Source organism: Chlorocebus sabaeus, chromosome 14 (assembly GCF_047675955.1).
Source record: "Chlorocebus sabaeus isolate Y175 chromosome 14, mChlSab1.0.hap1, whole genome shotgun sequence".
NCBI classification, from domain to species: Eukaryota; Metazoa; Chordata; class Mammalia; order Primates; family Cercopithecidae; genus Chlorocebus; species Chlorocebus sabaeus.
Genome location: NC_132917.1, coordinates 1274554 through 1291057, shown reverse-complemented (window position 1 = coordinate 1291057; position 16504 = coordinate 1274554). Strand labels below are relative to the sequence as shown.

At 45.4% G+C, this 16504-nt stretch overlaps 1 protein-coding gene across 5 annotated transcripts in view; it reads right to left on the bottom strand.

The window, feature by feature from the left end:
- The window catches only part of SNTG2 (syntrophin gamma 2), a 378883-nt gene that overhangs the window by 60619 nt on the left and 301760 nt on the right, over positions 1–16504 (bottom strand). For all 5 annotated transcript variants that reach the window (XM_038006474.2, XM_038006475.2, XM_073022727.1 and 2 more), the window contains one exon: positions 13813–14019. In XM_038006474.2, coding sequence (XP_037862402.2) covers positions 13813–14019 — 207 coding nt within the window. The remainder of the gene's footprint in view (positions 1–13812; positions 14020–16504) is intronic.

Sequence of the window (16504 nt, the reverse complement as noted above, 5' to 3'; positions counted from 1 at the left end):
AGTCACCAAAAAGTCGTTCCAGATTTGCTTGGAACTGAAAGAGATGTCCCAGTTATCTGAAAATTTTGCTGATTAACTGATGACATTTGATAAATGAAATAATCACCATTTTAGTAATGTAGTGAAATTAATACTCAGCACGAAGTATCGGAGAGAATGTTACTCATTGGAAAACCAGAGAAGCATGATCTTCCCCTCCTTTCCAGTGGGGATGGAACCCCATTGACATGGAGACCCTGGAGGGGTGCCGGACACTTCCAGCGGGATCTCTGTGGAGCTTGTCTGCGAGGCTGTGCCCCTGCCACCCTCTGAGAAGTCACCGGGCTGCCTTCCCTCCTCCCCTGCATAGCCCTGCACGAAAACCTCTTGGAGGTGCCTGGTTTGCGTGCCAGCAGCTGCCTCTTCCCTGGCATCACGTGGAAAAGCCTGACTCCCTGCTATGGTTTGTCCCAACCAAAACTCATGTTGAAATTCACAGGCTGACTTCAGAGATATCCAGGTTTGGTTCTAGACCACTGCAATACAGCAAATGTCACAATAAAGCAAGTCTTACTAATTGTTTGGTTTCTGGGTGCATATAAAAGCTAGGCTTATATTATACTGTAAAGTGTGCAAAGCATTATGTCTACAAAGCAATACACAAACCTTAATTTAAACACACTTTATTGTTAAAATAACCTAGTGGTCATCTGAGCCTTCAGTGAGTCTTCCTTTTTTAGCAGACAGAGGACCTTGCCTGGATGTTGGCTGCTGACTGATGCGGATGGTGGTTGCTGAAGGTTGGAGTGGCTGTGGCAATTTCTTAAAATAAGACAACAATGAAGTCTGCCTCATCGATTTACTCTTCTTTTCATGAAAGGTTTCTCTGTAGCGTGTGATGCTGTTTGATAGAATTTTATCAAAATTCTTCTTTCAAAATTGAAGCCAATTCTCTCAAACCTTGCTGCTACTTTAGCAGCTAAGTTTATGGAATATTCTAAATGTTTTGTTGTCATTTCAGCAATGTTAATATCATCTTTACCAGGAGTAGATTCCATCTCAAGAAACCATTTTCTTTGCTTATCCGTAAGAGTAACTCCTCATCTGTCCTAAGTTTATCCTGAGATTGCAGCAATTCAGTCATCTTCAGGCTTCACTTTTATTCTTGTCCTCTTGCTACTTCTATCGCATTTGCAGTGACTTCCTCCATTGAAGTCTTGAATCCCTCAGTCATCCATGACGTTTGGAATCAACTTCTTCCAAACTCCTGCTAATGTTGATACTCTGACGTCCTCCGAAGAGTCACAAGTGTTTCTAATGAAATCTAGGGTGGTGAATCTTTTCCAGAAGGTTTTCAATTTACTTGTTCATCGGAGGGTTCACTATCTATAGCAGCTATAACTTTATGAGATATATTTCTTAAACAATAAAACTTGAAAGTCAAAATTACTCTTTGACTTGTAACCTGTAGAATAGATGTTGTGTTATCAGGCATGAAAACAACATTAATCTTGGATATCTCCACAAGAGCTCCTGAGTGACCAATTGCATTGTCAATGAGTAGCAATATTTTGAAAGGAATCTTTTTTTCTGAGCAGTAGGTCTCAACAGTGGGCTTAAAATATTTACTAAACCATGCTGTCAACAAATGTGCTGTCATCCAGGCTTTGTGGTTTTGCTTCTAGAGCACAGGCAGAGTAGATTTAGCATCATTCTTTAGGGCCCTAGGCTTTCCGGAATGGTGAATGAACCTTGGCTTCAACTTAAACTCTCCATGTCCATTGGCCCCTAATAAGAGAGTCAGCCTGTCCTTTGGTGCTTTGAAGTCAGGCAATGACGTTTGTCCAGTTCTGAAAGTCCTAGATGGCATCTTCTTCCAATAGAATGCTGTTTCATCTACATGAAAAATCTATTGTTTAGTGTCGCCTCCTTTATCAGTGTTGTTAGCTAGATCTTCTGGAGAACTTGCTGCAGCTTCTTCGTCAGCACTTTCTGCTTCACTTTGCACTTTCATGTTCTGGAGACAGATTCTTTCCTTAAACTTCATGAACCCACCTCTGCTAGCTTCCAATTTTTTTCTTCTGCAGCTTCCTCCCTTCTCTAAGCCTTCACAGAATTGAAGAGAGCTAGGGTCTTGTTCTGGATTAGGCTTTGGCTTAAAGGAGTATTGCGGCTGGTTTGTTGTTCAGCATGTTGATCTTGTTCAGAACTTTCTTCACAGCAGCAGTATGGCTGTTTTGCTTTCTTATTATTCATGAGTTCACTGGAGTAGCACTCTTAATTTCCTTCAAGAGCTTTTCCTTTACATTCACAATTTGGCACAAGAAGGTTTTGACCTGTCCTGGCTTTTGACATGCATTGCTCACAAAGCTTAACCATTTCTAGCTTTTGATTTAAAGTGAGAGACATGTGACTCTTCCTTTCACTTGAATACTTCAAGGCCATTCCAGGGTTGTTAACTGGCCTAATTTCAATATTGTTGTGCCTCATGGAATGAGGAGGCCCAAGGAGAAGAAGAGAGATGGGGAAATGACTGGTCAGTGGAGCAATCAGAACACACATAGCAGTGACTGATTAAGTTTGTCATGTTATATGAGCAAGATTGGTGGTGCCTGAAACCCATTACAACAGTAACAACAAAAACTGATCACAGATCACAGTGACAGATATAGTAATAAGGAAAACATTGGAAATACTGCAAGAATTCCCACAATGTGACAGAGGCATGGAGACATAACAGAGCACATGCTCCTGGAAAAATGGCAGTGACAGATTTGCTTACTGCAGGGTTGTCTTAAATCTTCATTTAAAAATAAATAATAAAAAGAGTATCTGCAGAGCTTAACAAAGCAAAGCACAATAAACCAAGTGGAGTTTGTAGCTGCCAAGGTAAGGATGTTGGGAGGTGGAGCCTTTCACAGGTGGGGATTAATGCAGGGCGTTCGGGTCATGATGGCTCCGCCCTGGTGGGTGGCTTGATGCCATTCTCCAGGTAGTGAGAGAGTTCTCCCTCTCAGGAGACTGGATGAGTTTTTTCAGGAGTGAATTAGTTTTTACAAGGATAGGCTGCCATAAAGCCAGGACACACTTCCTATTTGGCCCCTTTGCACATGTCGGCTTCCTCTTTGATCTACTGCATGTTAAGACTCAGCAGAAAAGCCCTGGCCAGAAGCCAGTGCCTTGCCCTTGAACTTCCCAGCCTGCAGAACCATGAGCAAAATAAACCCTTTTTCCTTTATAAATTACCTAGCCTCAGCTATTGTTATAGCAACACTAAATAAACTAAGACTTTCCTACTGAGCCTTTGTGCAGGGGTCCACCAGCCAGGTGGATCCCCCTTCCATCTACCTCAGCACACACACCAGTGACAAATGTGAATGTGCAATGGTCATGCTCCTAGATCAAAATCCAGGCAGAATCATCCTGATCGAGGGCAGAATGGTGAGTTCTTAGAACAAAATCCAGGCAGAATCATCCTGATCGAGGGCAGAATGGTGAGTTCTTAGAACAAAATCAAGGCAGAATCATCCTGATCCAGGGCAGAATGGTGAGTTCTTAGAACAAAATCCAGGCAGAATCATCCTGATCAAGGGCAGAATGGTGAGTTCTTAGAACAAAATCCAGGCAGAATCATCCTGATCAAGGGCAGAATGGTGAGCTCTTAGATGTGACACCAAAAACACAATCCATAAAAGAAAAACTCAATGAAGTGGACCTCATTAAAATGAAACTATTGCTCTGGAAATTAGACAGAATGTACTCTTGTTGCTTTGGGAGTCTTCCACATCATCGCCTGTGCCAGTAGCTCATTCTTTCTGTTGATGAATTCCATTCCTTTATATAGATACACACATGTTTTTGATTGATTCCTACGTCAGTGACCATTTGGGTTGTTTTTAATTATTGGTGTTTACAAATGAAGCTGTTATGAGCATTTTTGCATCCACCAGGGTAACTAGAAACTTTCTGGATCTTATGGTGAGTTTCTCTTTACATTTAAGACACTGTCAAGTTGGGTGTGTCATTTTCCACAGCCACCAACAGTGAATGAGACTTCCAGTTCCTTCCCTTCTCCACCAACACTTGGCATCATCAGTCTTTTAAAATTTACTCATTCTAGTATGTGTGCTGTGAGATTTCACTGTTTTAATTTGCACTTCCCTACATGCTAATGATTTTGAGCATATTTTAACACACTTATTTGCCATCTAGAAATCTTTTTTGAAGTGTTTATTCAAGCCTTTTCCCAAATTTCTTATTTTTTTTCTTGTCATTGAGCTTTGAGATCATTTTATACATTATAGATAGAAGTCCTTTATCAGTTACATGCCTTGCAAACATTTTCTCCCAGTTTTCATATCTTCTCTTCATTATCTTGGCAGTGTTTTTCAAATAATAGATGCTTTTAATTTCAAGTCTAAATTAGCAATTTTCTTTCATGATTTGTGCTTCTGGTTTTGTATCTGAGAAATATTTGCATAACTGGAGGTCACAAAGACTTTACTCTGTTTACTCTTCTAAAAGTTTCACAGTTTTGCACTTAGTTCTATATTCATTGAGTTTATACTTTATATATAATATTTATGTATATAATAAATCAAAGTTTTTTTTTGTATATGGGCATCCAATTATTCCAGCACAATTTGTTCAGAAGGCTTTCCCTTCTCCACTGAGTTACCTTTGCACGTCTGCCATACACAGAAGCTGTTTTTGGCTGTGCTTGTCTTTAAGGTACAATAGGGGTGGTAAAGGCATTAATGAATCATGGAGCCACCTTGATTTGCTTAAAATTCTGTTGCACATCACACCAAGCAGCAACTAATGCCAGAATATTAACCTGTGTGTGAACAAGAACAGTCTCTGGAGAATATATACAAAAAGGAGAAATTATGAGAAAAATTTCTAAAACTTGGAAACAGAAGAGAAGATTGGTGTTCCGTGAGAGCAGCTCAGACCCTGAGTTTCTGCTGACTGGGTAAGTTTCACCTCAACAGAGGCAAACATCAACTGGTAGTTAATGCTTGTAGTTTCTATCTGGTGGCATAAACTCAGAGATGCCAGTTTATGAGCCTGCTGGATTTTAAGGACTGAGTTTTCTATCTAAGCCAGCGATCATACCCTAATAGACCTTCATTCAGTTGCACATGTACAGTGAGTTTCTCACATGCTCTCTGGACTCCTTAAACGCCCCACTGCTTTCTTCATTAATAAAGAAGCAAAATAAAAACTTTGAGCACATGTTCATTTTGCATTTTCCTGAGAGCTATGACGTCATCTTTTAAAGTTCTTTTTAAAATCTAGAGTCGTAGCTATTCCAGGTTAAGAAACTGGTGAAACCAGCAGCTGGAAGACACGTTCATCGGTCTGTTCTGAGGGTGTTCTGCGGACGGCAGGTGGGACTGCTGCGTGGTGCTGCTTAATCTGGTCAAATTGAGTTCAGCGCGTGTCCTGGCCAAATGACTAGCTCCATTATTCCAGCTTTACTGGCTACATTTCTGAACCTCAGTTTACCTAAAAATTATGACTAAACTATCAAAATTCCCTACAGTACCATGTAGCATGTATTGATGGGACATAAAAAAAAAAAGAAAGAAAAAAATGGAAAACTTAGAACGAAAATACTTATGTCCAAGACCCATCACCACACTTGGGGGCTGCGTGGCCCAGCGCACAGGACCAGAGCCCCGGCACCTTCCTGTGGACCTCAGGCCAGGCACAGGACCAGAGCCCCGGCACCTTCCTGTGGACCTCAGGCCAGGGCACAGGACCAGAGCCCCGGTGTCTTCCTGTGGACCTCAGGCCAGGGCACAGGACCAGAGCCCCGGCGTCTTCCTGTGGACCTCAGGCCAGGGCACAGGACCAGAGCCCCGGCGTCTTCCTGTGGACCTCAGGCCCGGCCCGCAGGACCCGAGCCCCAGCTTGGGTAACAGGGATGCTGCTCAGGAACCAGGCTCCTGCCACCCCGACATTGTGAACACGTGCGAAGACGGTTTGCTAACTGTAGCAGAACACACTCATATGTGTTACTACCATGTAAGTGAAGACATTTTGTGAAGTTAAAATGCTTAAATATGAAGGTTGCACCCTTAATGTAATATCTGGTATGATAACAGTTTACAACCTTGTAAGTTTCCTCAGCCCATTCAGAATATCTGCCACAAACGTTTACATCTTTCTTTCTTTCCTTTTTATTATTTCTTCATTACAATGGATAAGGCTTAGAAAGTACCTGAAATAATTAATTTGCATCTTCAAAAAATGAAAATGCATATTTTTCAAATGATCTGAATCCATTCAGGGAGGCAAGGAGGCAAAAACTGGATGAGATTCAGGCAACAGAAAAGACCTGGGTTAAAGAGACCCCATCTCAGTCCCAACACCAACAGTCCCAAGTATCCATACAGATCCGCTGTCCCAGGCCCGGCAAGCAGGTGGACGTGGGAAAGGAAAGACAGCTGCAGGGGAGGGCAGTGTAGTAGAAATCTCATCACCCAGACTGATCCCGAAGACCCAGGCAAGGATGCGACACCTGGGAACCACGGCAGGCCTCAGACACAAAATCCCAGCCGCTGCCTGGTTAAACCACTGTGGGACCCTCCTGTGTGTGCCTGACATTTTATGACAATGCCAAGAGGCACTGAGAGAGCATCCTTCCTAATTTTTTGTTTCTTGTCAGGAAATCCTTGCTCATAATAAAGTCACAGAAGCAGCAGGCCAACTTCTAAGACTGGTGTAGGTCACCTGCCGAACGAAGGCCTTCCTTAGTTTATCATTATTAAATTACTGGGCTGGTGGGGACAGCAGAGCTTAAGGCAGGCGGTGCAGTACATGGAAAACCAAAGGGCAGCTAGGAAGGCAGATGGTGAGGAAACGCAGGCTCCCATCCCGGCACTGAGTCCAAGTGGCTGTGTGGTCTTGGGAAGTCCCCTTCGCCTCTCTGAGTTTCAGGGTGGACGAACCAGGCTCCTGGTTTCCACGTTTGCCATCAGTCCATGGAGAAGCAGGAGGGAGCCCATCCACCCAGACAGTGGGGAATAAAGCCACACACAGGCCAAGGCCCTGCGGCTGGTGTTGTGCACGTGTCTGGTGAAGACGGCCCCATGCACACGTGCTGATGGGTTCGTTACGAAGAGGCTCTCTGTGGGGCTCACGTTACAGAAACAGGTGAAACACGGAGCTGGTGTGAAGAAACCAATACGTGAAGCGGGAAGACAGACACAAAGCTGGGTGTGCTCAGAGGAGCGGGTTTCGTGCAGGGCGGGCGGTCCTGGGCCAGCAGGAGCCAGCTGGGCACCGGGCACAGGGAGGGGGTCAGCAGTATGGACGGCCGGACTGAGGCCAGCAGTGCACACAGGGGAGCCAGGGGTGGCGAGGCTGGGAGGGGACCCACTGCTGGACCCAGTGCCCATCCCACTGGTTTATCAGAAGCAACACTTTTTAACACACACTGAGTGTGTGCTGTGTTTAATTTTCCTTCAAACTTGGAAGCCCATGATTTCTATTCCTCAGGTTGAATTCTGAAATGCTTCATCTAAGGAAAGCGCTGATTCCATGAATAAAGATGGTAAACGTTCCCACCAAATTCAGCTTTCTCCTTTGCGAGACAGTTTCATGAGATCACGTTTCTGAAGTTTCCCTAGGTCTGTGTGTGCTATACGGATGCGCACTGTCACCAGCACTGCACAGCAGCTCTCCTGTTAGCGGGGCGGGTCAGGCACGGTGCTCCGTGGATTTTCCTCCGCAGAGTCCTGACCAGCACGCCCCTGCCTGTCCGCTTCGAAGGACGGGACCTCACGGCTGCACACCAGGCTGTCCTCCTTCCACACAGCTCCTGTGGTTGGAGCTTCTCTCTAATGGAGCTTCTTCTCCCTCCTGCTCCATTTCTGGACTTAGGTTTGCTCTCTGGTCTCTGGAGCGACACAGAGGTGCCTCTTGCAAGGAAGGAACAGGTTAAGGCAGGAGCTGCTGCCCCAGAACCCCCCTCCTTTCTCTCATAGTGACATGGGGGTGTCTCTTCTGCTTCCTGGGCTGAGATAACCTGAGGCTTGAGAACAGCCTGGCTTCAAGACAGACTTAAACTAAATCTTTACAAATGTGCCTATTTTCCTGATGGGGACATTTCTATCCAAGAGGAGCTCTGGTCCCATTAACAAAGAAAAATAGGGTGTTTGAGGGAAGCAGAGACCGGGGTCAGTCTCTCACTTGTCCGTCAGACGGCCCCTGCATGTCACCCCGTGCAGACTGTCCATCAGACTGGGGTGTCCTTTCTACACCTCTTACCTGGAGTGTCCTTTCTACCCCTGCTCCCTGGGGATGTCCTTTCTGCACCTGTTCCCTGGGGTGTCCTTTATGCACCTGTTCCCTGGGGTGTCCTTTCTGCACCTGCTTCCTGGGATGTCCTTTCTGCACCTGCTCCCTGGGATGTCCTTTCTAATAGAATCCTTTTTTTTTTTTTTTAACCAGTACCAGTCTATGGCCTGTTAGGAACTGGGCCTCACAGCAGCAGGTGTGTTAGTGAGCATTTTGCCACCTGACCTCTGCCTCCTGTCAGATGAGCAGAAGTATTAGATTCTCCTAGGAGCAGGAACCCTATTGTGAACTGCACTTGTGAGGGATCTGGGTTGCACACTCCTTATGAGAACGTAATGCCTGAGGATCTCTCACCGTCTCCCATCCCCCCCAGACGGGACCGTCTAGCTGCAGGAAAACAAACTCAGGGACCTCACTGATTCTGCTTGGTGGGTTGTATAATTATTTCATTATAGATTGCACTGTATTAATAATAGAAATAAAGTGCACAATAAATGTAACGTGCTTGAATCATCCCCAAACCATCCCCCTGGCCCTGTCCGTGGAAAAACTGTCATCCACAAAATCCAGTCCCTGGTACCATAAAGGTTGGGACTGTTGATGTAGGGGATGCTGACTTCGTTTCCAGTCACCAGAGTGGGTGCTGGTTTGCAGAAGCCAATCAGCCAATGGCGTTCCCTTGATGAGAAGCCAATCAGCCAATGGCGTTCCCTTGACGAGAAGCCAATCAGCAAATGGCGTTCCCTTGACGAGAAGCCAATCAGCCAATGGCGTTCCCTTGACGAGAAGCCAATCAGCCAATGGCGTTCCCTTGACGAGAAGCCAATCAGCCAATGGCGTTCCCTTGACGAGAAGCCAATCAGCCAATGGCGTTCCCTTGACAAGGAGCCAATCATCCAATGGCGTTTCCTTTATGAGAAACCAATCAGCCAATGGCGTTCCCTTGACGAGGAGCCAATCAGCCAATGGCGTTCCCTTGACGAGGAGCCAATCAGTCAATGGCGTTCCCTTGACGAGGAGCCAATCATCCAATGGCGTTTCCTTGATGAGAAACCAATCAGCCAATGGCGTTCCCTTGACGAGAAGCCAATCAGCCAATGGCGTTCCCTTGACGAGGAGTCAATCAGCCAATGGCGTTCCCTTGACGAGGAGCCAATCAGCCAATGGCGTTCCCTTGACGAGGAGCCAATCAGCCAATGGCGTTCCCTTGACGAGGAGCCAATCAGCCAATGGCGTTCCCTTGAGGAGTACTTTGGTCTGATGGGCTCACGACCTAGGCTGGCACAGCCGGGCTGACGGGGACGTCCTCAGTGGGTTATGGAGGCCATTTTCTGCCTCCCCTGAACACCGACATGAACGCTTGTTGCTTCTGCAGGCATCTTATGACCGGGAGGGGAGCCAGGCCAAGGCACAATATAGATCTCAAAGCTCAGCAAGGTGGAGTATGGAAACCTTGTTATGGAAAATAATAGCAAAATTCGGTATTGTTTATGGTTGGGTGAGTCAAGAACTTTCTCTTACTTGTAGCCAAAGGCATCCTATCTGATAGATATTTTACACTTTGTGTTTTTGTGTTGTTATTAGGAAAGATATACATTTTTTATTTTAAATTCTAACAGGATATTGCTGGTATAAACACAAATTTAGATAAATCGACATAAAATGTACAAAAGTCTTGTAAACTGCAGAACAACCCATGCATATGTGATGACTTTTGAATAAAAAGGAAAAAAATACTTGAATATGTGTGAAAATAGTTTGAAGATTATATAACATAATATTGGCATTTGTACCTCAGCTTGGGAGGCAGGGATGGGGAGGCTGGAACATGGAAGGGCTGTTATTCTCTTACACATGTGTGTGACACTGAATTCTGGAAAACTTGGAACAATATTTGTAATGTAGATACTATTTAAGAGAGTAACGATGTTGTTACGGCGGTCAAGGACATGCACCAAGCTACTATCCTGATGATGGAGAACTTTTCTGTAAAATGTTCTGACCTCACATAGGCACATTCAGAAACGACTGTGAAGAAATGTCATGAGTTTAGATTCAGAGCTTGTGAAGGGTGCAGGGCTTTCCTTTCAGAAATCCTTTTAGGGAAGGAATGAACACGCTGACCGATGCGGGAAAAGTGTCACAATTAGTAAAGAAAAATCAACGCTATCAACACTGTACGTATGTAATTCTTCTGGGGATTTAAAATTGTGAGCCGCGTTGGAATACAATCAAAGTCAGGAAATAGTAGAAAAAACTAGCAAAGCAAGCGAAACAGAGAGAGAAGGTGGAGAAAAGAAATCCATCAGTGCTACTGAATCAAGAACACATTTACAGAGTCTGAAATATGCCAGGGACTGTTCTAGGCACCTTCACACTATTTCATCTCTGTCACACGCGAGGCTGAATGTTTCAGCAGAAAGAACGCGACTCTCAAGATAGCAGTTCTTGAAATCTTGCATAGATTCTGCCACTGTGGTTTAGTCTCTAGGTGACTGTGGAAAAGTCATATAGCCCTTCTGAACTTCCATTTACCATTTGTAAAATAAAAGGGAAAAGAAAAGGAGAACTGCATCTTGGACAAGTTGAAAAAGTTAAATAATGTACATGCAATGCATCCAGCCTAGTATAGAGTATTAGGCATTTGACCTAATTCATTCACAGATATTACTAAATGTAATATAATTTTATAAGTACTCCACGATGAGTTATAATACTTAATTTACAGTTTATGTAATGGAGTTTTGGAGAACTATTTTCTCTAATTCACAAAGAGTGAGCGGGTCCATCTGACTAATTTCGAAATGCTTTGTCCTTCCTCTCCAGGACACCATGGGCAGATCTGATAGGAGTCAGGTCACTATGTGGGGTGGAGCCCAAGAAACGCCTGCAGGGGGAATTCCTAAAACAGGGGTCCTGAGTGAGGGGTAAACTGGGAATCCAATGCCCTCAAAGGTCCTGCATGACCTTGCCACCCTGCACAAGGAAGCATCCCCCCTGGGCTTCTTTGGGGGCATCCACTTTGCTGAGCTGCGAAGATTCAGCACGTCAGTCATAGGCAGCATGGCACGGCCCCAGCAGTTCTTCCCAACAGTGGTCATCACAGCCCTGACAGCCCCCCTCTACCCAGTCCTGCAGACACATGGATGGATGTCCATGCCCACTTACAGTCTCTGCAGGTGTGCCTGCTTGTTAACACCCTCATGGCCTCCATCCCCCACGAAAAGTCTTCATTATCTCAATCCTGGATTATTGAAAACGTTTCCTCTAAAATTCACCTGGGCACACTGCTGCCTGCTGAGTCCTAGCCCAAATCTTAGATCTTTCATTCTGCCAAATCGAGCATTAGCCTAATTTTTCAATGCTCCCCATTGGGAATGCCTTCTCTTCTCCACCTGTGCAAGATACCAATGATTTTTAAAAGACACTAACCACTTCCTCTAGGAAAGATGTCCTGACTATTAAAGTCCAACCCCAGCTCTGACCTCACTCCCACCCTACCCCGCACCTTTTTTTTTAAGACAGGGTCTCACTCCGTGGCCCAGGCTGGAGTGCAGTGGTGCCATCATAGCTCACTGTAGCCTCGAACTCTTGGACCCAAGAGATCCTCCCCACTCAGCCTCCTGAGTAGCTGGAACTACAGGCATGAGCTACCATGCCTGGCTAATATTTTATTATTATTTTTTGGAGAGACAGGGCTTCTAGGTTTCTTGGGCTTGGTTGCCCAGACTGGTCTCTAATTCTGAGGCTCAAGAGATCCTCTTGCCTTAGCCTCCTGAAGGGCTAGGATTACAGGCATGAACCACTGTACCCAGCCTTCACCCCCTTTAGTGGAATAAGGACAGTACTGAACATAAGGAAGGACTATTCATAAAGAAGTTCTATTTTTTAGGAATCCTAAGTAAACTTTCACCTTCTAGAATGCTTCAGACATTCATTTCACAACATCTAGCTACTAGATGAAATTACTAACCTTTCACCCTTCCTCCAACACTGTAATTCTATGATTGCTGTTATTCAGGATATCTTCTCCTGTAACCTGTCACCTTCCCACAGATGAGTCTGAATGGCCACCGTGACTCTGCTCAGCCAGGCACAGGCCCTGGGGCACTAGAGGGCGTGGGGCAGTCCCTGCACACATGCGAATGGAGAATTCTCTCTACTTCTCTGGTATTTACGTGGAAAGCAAAATGATTACTGCTATCATGTAAAGAAAACAAGCAGAAAGCTCACCTTGTCCCAGAAATGCTCTTTCACTTTGCCTTTTAATGACTTGAACCTTCAGTACTGATGGTTTCTAAGTGGTTACATGCCACTATACATTTGAGTAAGTCCCTGAGATGAGGGATCCTATGTTTAGTAATTTTCTTTCCAGTATATAATGTTCTATAATGGTTAATGAATTGGATGCTTCAAATATAAAGGTTATTTTAAGCATCAGGAATCAACCATAATTCCAATTTAGGATGCCCAATTTGAGGGGAAAATCACAGTGGCCTGGGATAAATGAGAATAAATGTTGGTATCAGTTTCTGTGAACATCTGGGTGTGACTTCATTCTGTGAACGAACAGATCTCAGTGTGCATTAGTTACAGGCACGCCAAGGAGCCTTGATACATTTTGACACACTGAATGAAAGATAAATAACACAGAATATTTTCACATTCAGTGTGTGTGTGTGTGTATATATATATGTATATATATGTATATGTGTGTGTGTATATATATGTGTGTATATATATATGTATATATATCTAAATGAAGTAGTCATCTTTGGTTACTAAGTTCACACTCAGCATTCTCCGCGCTCAGCCAGGCAGGAGCCCTGGACTTTGGCGTGAAGTCAGAGCTCCTCTGTGATGCATTGCCTCATTTATCTCCTGTTCCTGTCACTCTTCACTCCTGCAGCGTGCATCCTCCCTGAAGGCTCACCCCACTATTTAGGATAATGAGGATCATAATGCATTCTTCCTTATCCCTTCACATGATATACATTCAAATTTGTGATTGATGTATTTGCTGTTGTCAGGAAGAGAAAAGCAATTCAGACACACAAGCTATTTTATATGCATCTTTGGACCATTAAGTTTGAGAGGAAGAACCATTAAAGTGCCTTAAAATATTACAAACATCCAAGTAACTGCACGACATATTATACTCATTTGTAAGGTAGGTGTTATCTCCTGGAGCACAGACTAAAGTGTCATCACTCATCAGGAATCTGAGCACCATGTCAGTGAGTCCCTGCCTGGAAAGGAATGCACCACCTTTCCTCACGTTCAATGTAGAGACAGACACAAAATCCTCTCCTCCCCTTCCCTTTCACCTTCCGCTACCATTCATGTTATCCACGGAGCGCATGGCTCCGTGTGAACGATCACTTCCACACAGTGGCTCAGGTGAAAAATTCCCACCTTCTGAAGATTCCTCTTTTCCCCCAATAAATTACTACGTATACTGCAATGCTATGTCTCAGACACCCGAGCAGGTGTAGGTGAGAAGAGTGTGAGTTGCTCACTTACCCCGGTTCTCTGAACTTCCATGAACGTGGCTCTTTGGAAGGACTTCTCCCACACGGCCAGCTCGCTGCCAAGCTCCACATTGAAAACATGGCTCTTCCCATGGCCGGCCACGACGCTGAAGCAGTAGGGCCTCTGGTCCTCAAAGTCAAAATCTTGAAGACCCAGATACAAGTTTGCTTGCAACCAGCAGTCCTCTGCGAGCCAGAACTGAAAAACAGAGCATGGATTGGAAACGTGCGGCGCTGGAAGGCCATTCCCGGGCTGAGGGCCCTGGCGAGGGGAGAAGGCAGCGTCTGCGTGATCTGGGAAATGGTCTCCTGGGTGCAGACAAGGAGGCAAATTTGGAGCAATGAGCCTCTCATGCACAGCTGCTCCACAGACAAGTATCTGTAAATAAATTATGTCAAACGCCTGATTCTCTGTAAGTGGCTTTCCCTTAAAATACTGGTCACCACACACTTCCCTGTTTTACCGTGAAGAGAAAGATGAGGCTGGGTGTGGCGGCTCACGCCTGTAATCCCAGCACTTTGGGAGACTGAGGTGGGTGCATTGCTTGAGCCCAGGAGTCTGAGACCAGCCTGGGCAACATGGCAAGACCTTGTCTTTACAAAAATAAATGAATCAATAAAATACAACAGATTAGCCAGGTGTGGCAGCACACGCTTGTAGTTCTAGCTATTTGGGAGGCTGAGGTGGTAGGACTGCTTGAGCCCAGAAGCCTGAGGTTACAGAAAGCCAAGATCAAGCCTGAGGTTACAGAAAGCCACTGCACTTCAGCCTGGGTGACAGAGGGAAACCCTGTCTCAAAAAAAAAAAAAAAAAAAAAAAAAAAAAAAACAAAGATAAAGATGAAAGTCTTGAGACATTGATGCTTATTTATCATAAAACCAAAGAACACCGGAACCACCACCACTCTCACTAAGCGCGTCCCCTGCGCCTCCGGGTCTCTACAGAATTACTGGCTCCTCCTCTCCCCGCGGGTTCATTGTCCTGAGATTAAGGACCAAGTGCCCAGAACGCCCCTGAAGCACGACCAGGCACCCGACCACCCAGGGGCTCATTCCGCCAACCCAAAGGCCTGACAAAGGGAATGATGTTGTTCCATTTCTGGTCAATCATTTAACTGGAGATGTGAGTTACCTACAGCACGTCTATTAATCACAGTTTTACTCTGTGGCCACCAAAGCGACTCCGAGGCTGCCAGCCTGTGCTGCAAGGAGCCGCCTGGGGCGCTCCCCACTTCCTTCCCCCATCTGCAAGGTTGCACGCCACTTCGAGATTCATTTTCTCAAGGGCAGGAGAGAAGGACTGGGGGTCCCAGTTGTCACAATTACTAGGTCAGCAGCATGGAGGTGCGTGGTGAACACACACTCAATACCTGGCTGGCACCTCTCTGTCTCTGTCTGTCTCTCTTTCTGTCTCCGTTTCTCTCTCTGTCTGTGTCTCTCTTTCTGTCTCCGTTTCTCTCTCTGTCTGTGTCTCTCTTTGGTCTCTCTCTTTCTCTCTCTCCATTTCTTTCTGTTATCTCTTTCTATTTTATGTCTGTTTCTCTGTCTCTCTCTATCCCTCTCTCTGTCTCTGTCTGCCTGTCTCTGGACCCATCTCAGTTCTCAGCACACCCATTCATTTACTGGCCATCAGATCCACCCTGAAGAACCCCCACCAGACACCTTCCTGGGACGCCGCACCCCAACATCAATTTCGCTGTACCAGTCTCTCCCCAGTGAAGGCAACAAGGGGAGACACCTGGGCTGGGGTTTCCAAAGTCCTGAATGAGAATGTGGTGTTTACCCACAGCCCTGCATATGGCAGCAGAAAGGAAGGGGAGCTGCCCACCTGCTGGGTCTTCCCATCATGATTCTGAGATATCTCCATTCACTTGTGCCCACCAGCTAAGCTGGACACTCCCCACTCACACTTATGCTCAAGGTCCAGTCCCAAAATCCACATGAACTCAGCAGTTGGCCAAATAGTTTTACTTCAAATACGCTGACACATGCATTCCAGGCACAGGTTTGAGGTCAAAGCTACGACTGGTGTGTCTCAGGTGGGCCTCCTGGCCTCTCCGGGGGGATGCCCTGGCTCTCCTGGCCCCTCAGACAGCTCTGCAGGATGACCCTCTGGTCATGGACAGCATTGCACATTTATCCCTGTGCATCATCCAGACACCAATGCCTTGTGGTACACGCATGTGAGAGCATGTGTGCATGTATGTGTGCCCATGAGAATGTGTGTGTGCACACGAACATGTGTGCGTGTGGAAATGTGCACATGAATGTGTGTGTACGTGAATGGGTGTGGTATGCATACGTTGCTAACCCTAAATGAGCCTTGAGTACAGAAACTGCACTTTAATTCCGGGGCCCCCTGGATCCTCTCCTTCAGCTGGGATACCTGGAACCTATAGGGTTACACGTCACAAACCAAGAACACCATGTTCATCATTGACCTTATGGTGCAGAACGTATCTCTTTATCCACTGAACTTAAATGTCAAAAAACTGATAAAGAAAAACTTTTGGAAGATATTTATGTGGGAACGCACATTCCCCACTGAATGGCTCATGACAGCTGGGCCTTGAACAATCCAGGAGTTAGAGGTGCCAACTCTCACACAGTTTTTTTGACTCCTCTAAAACTTAGCCACTAGTAGTCTATTGTTGATCAGGAGCTTTACTAGTAACATGAACAGT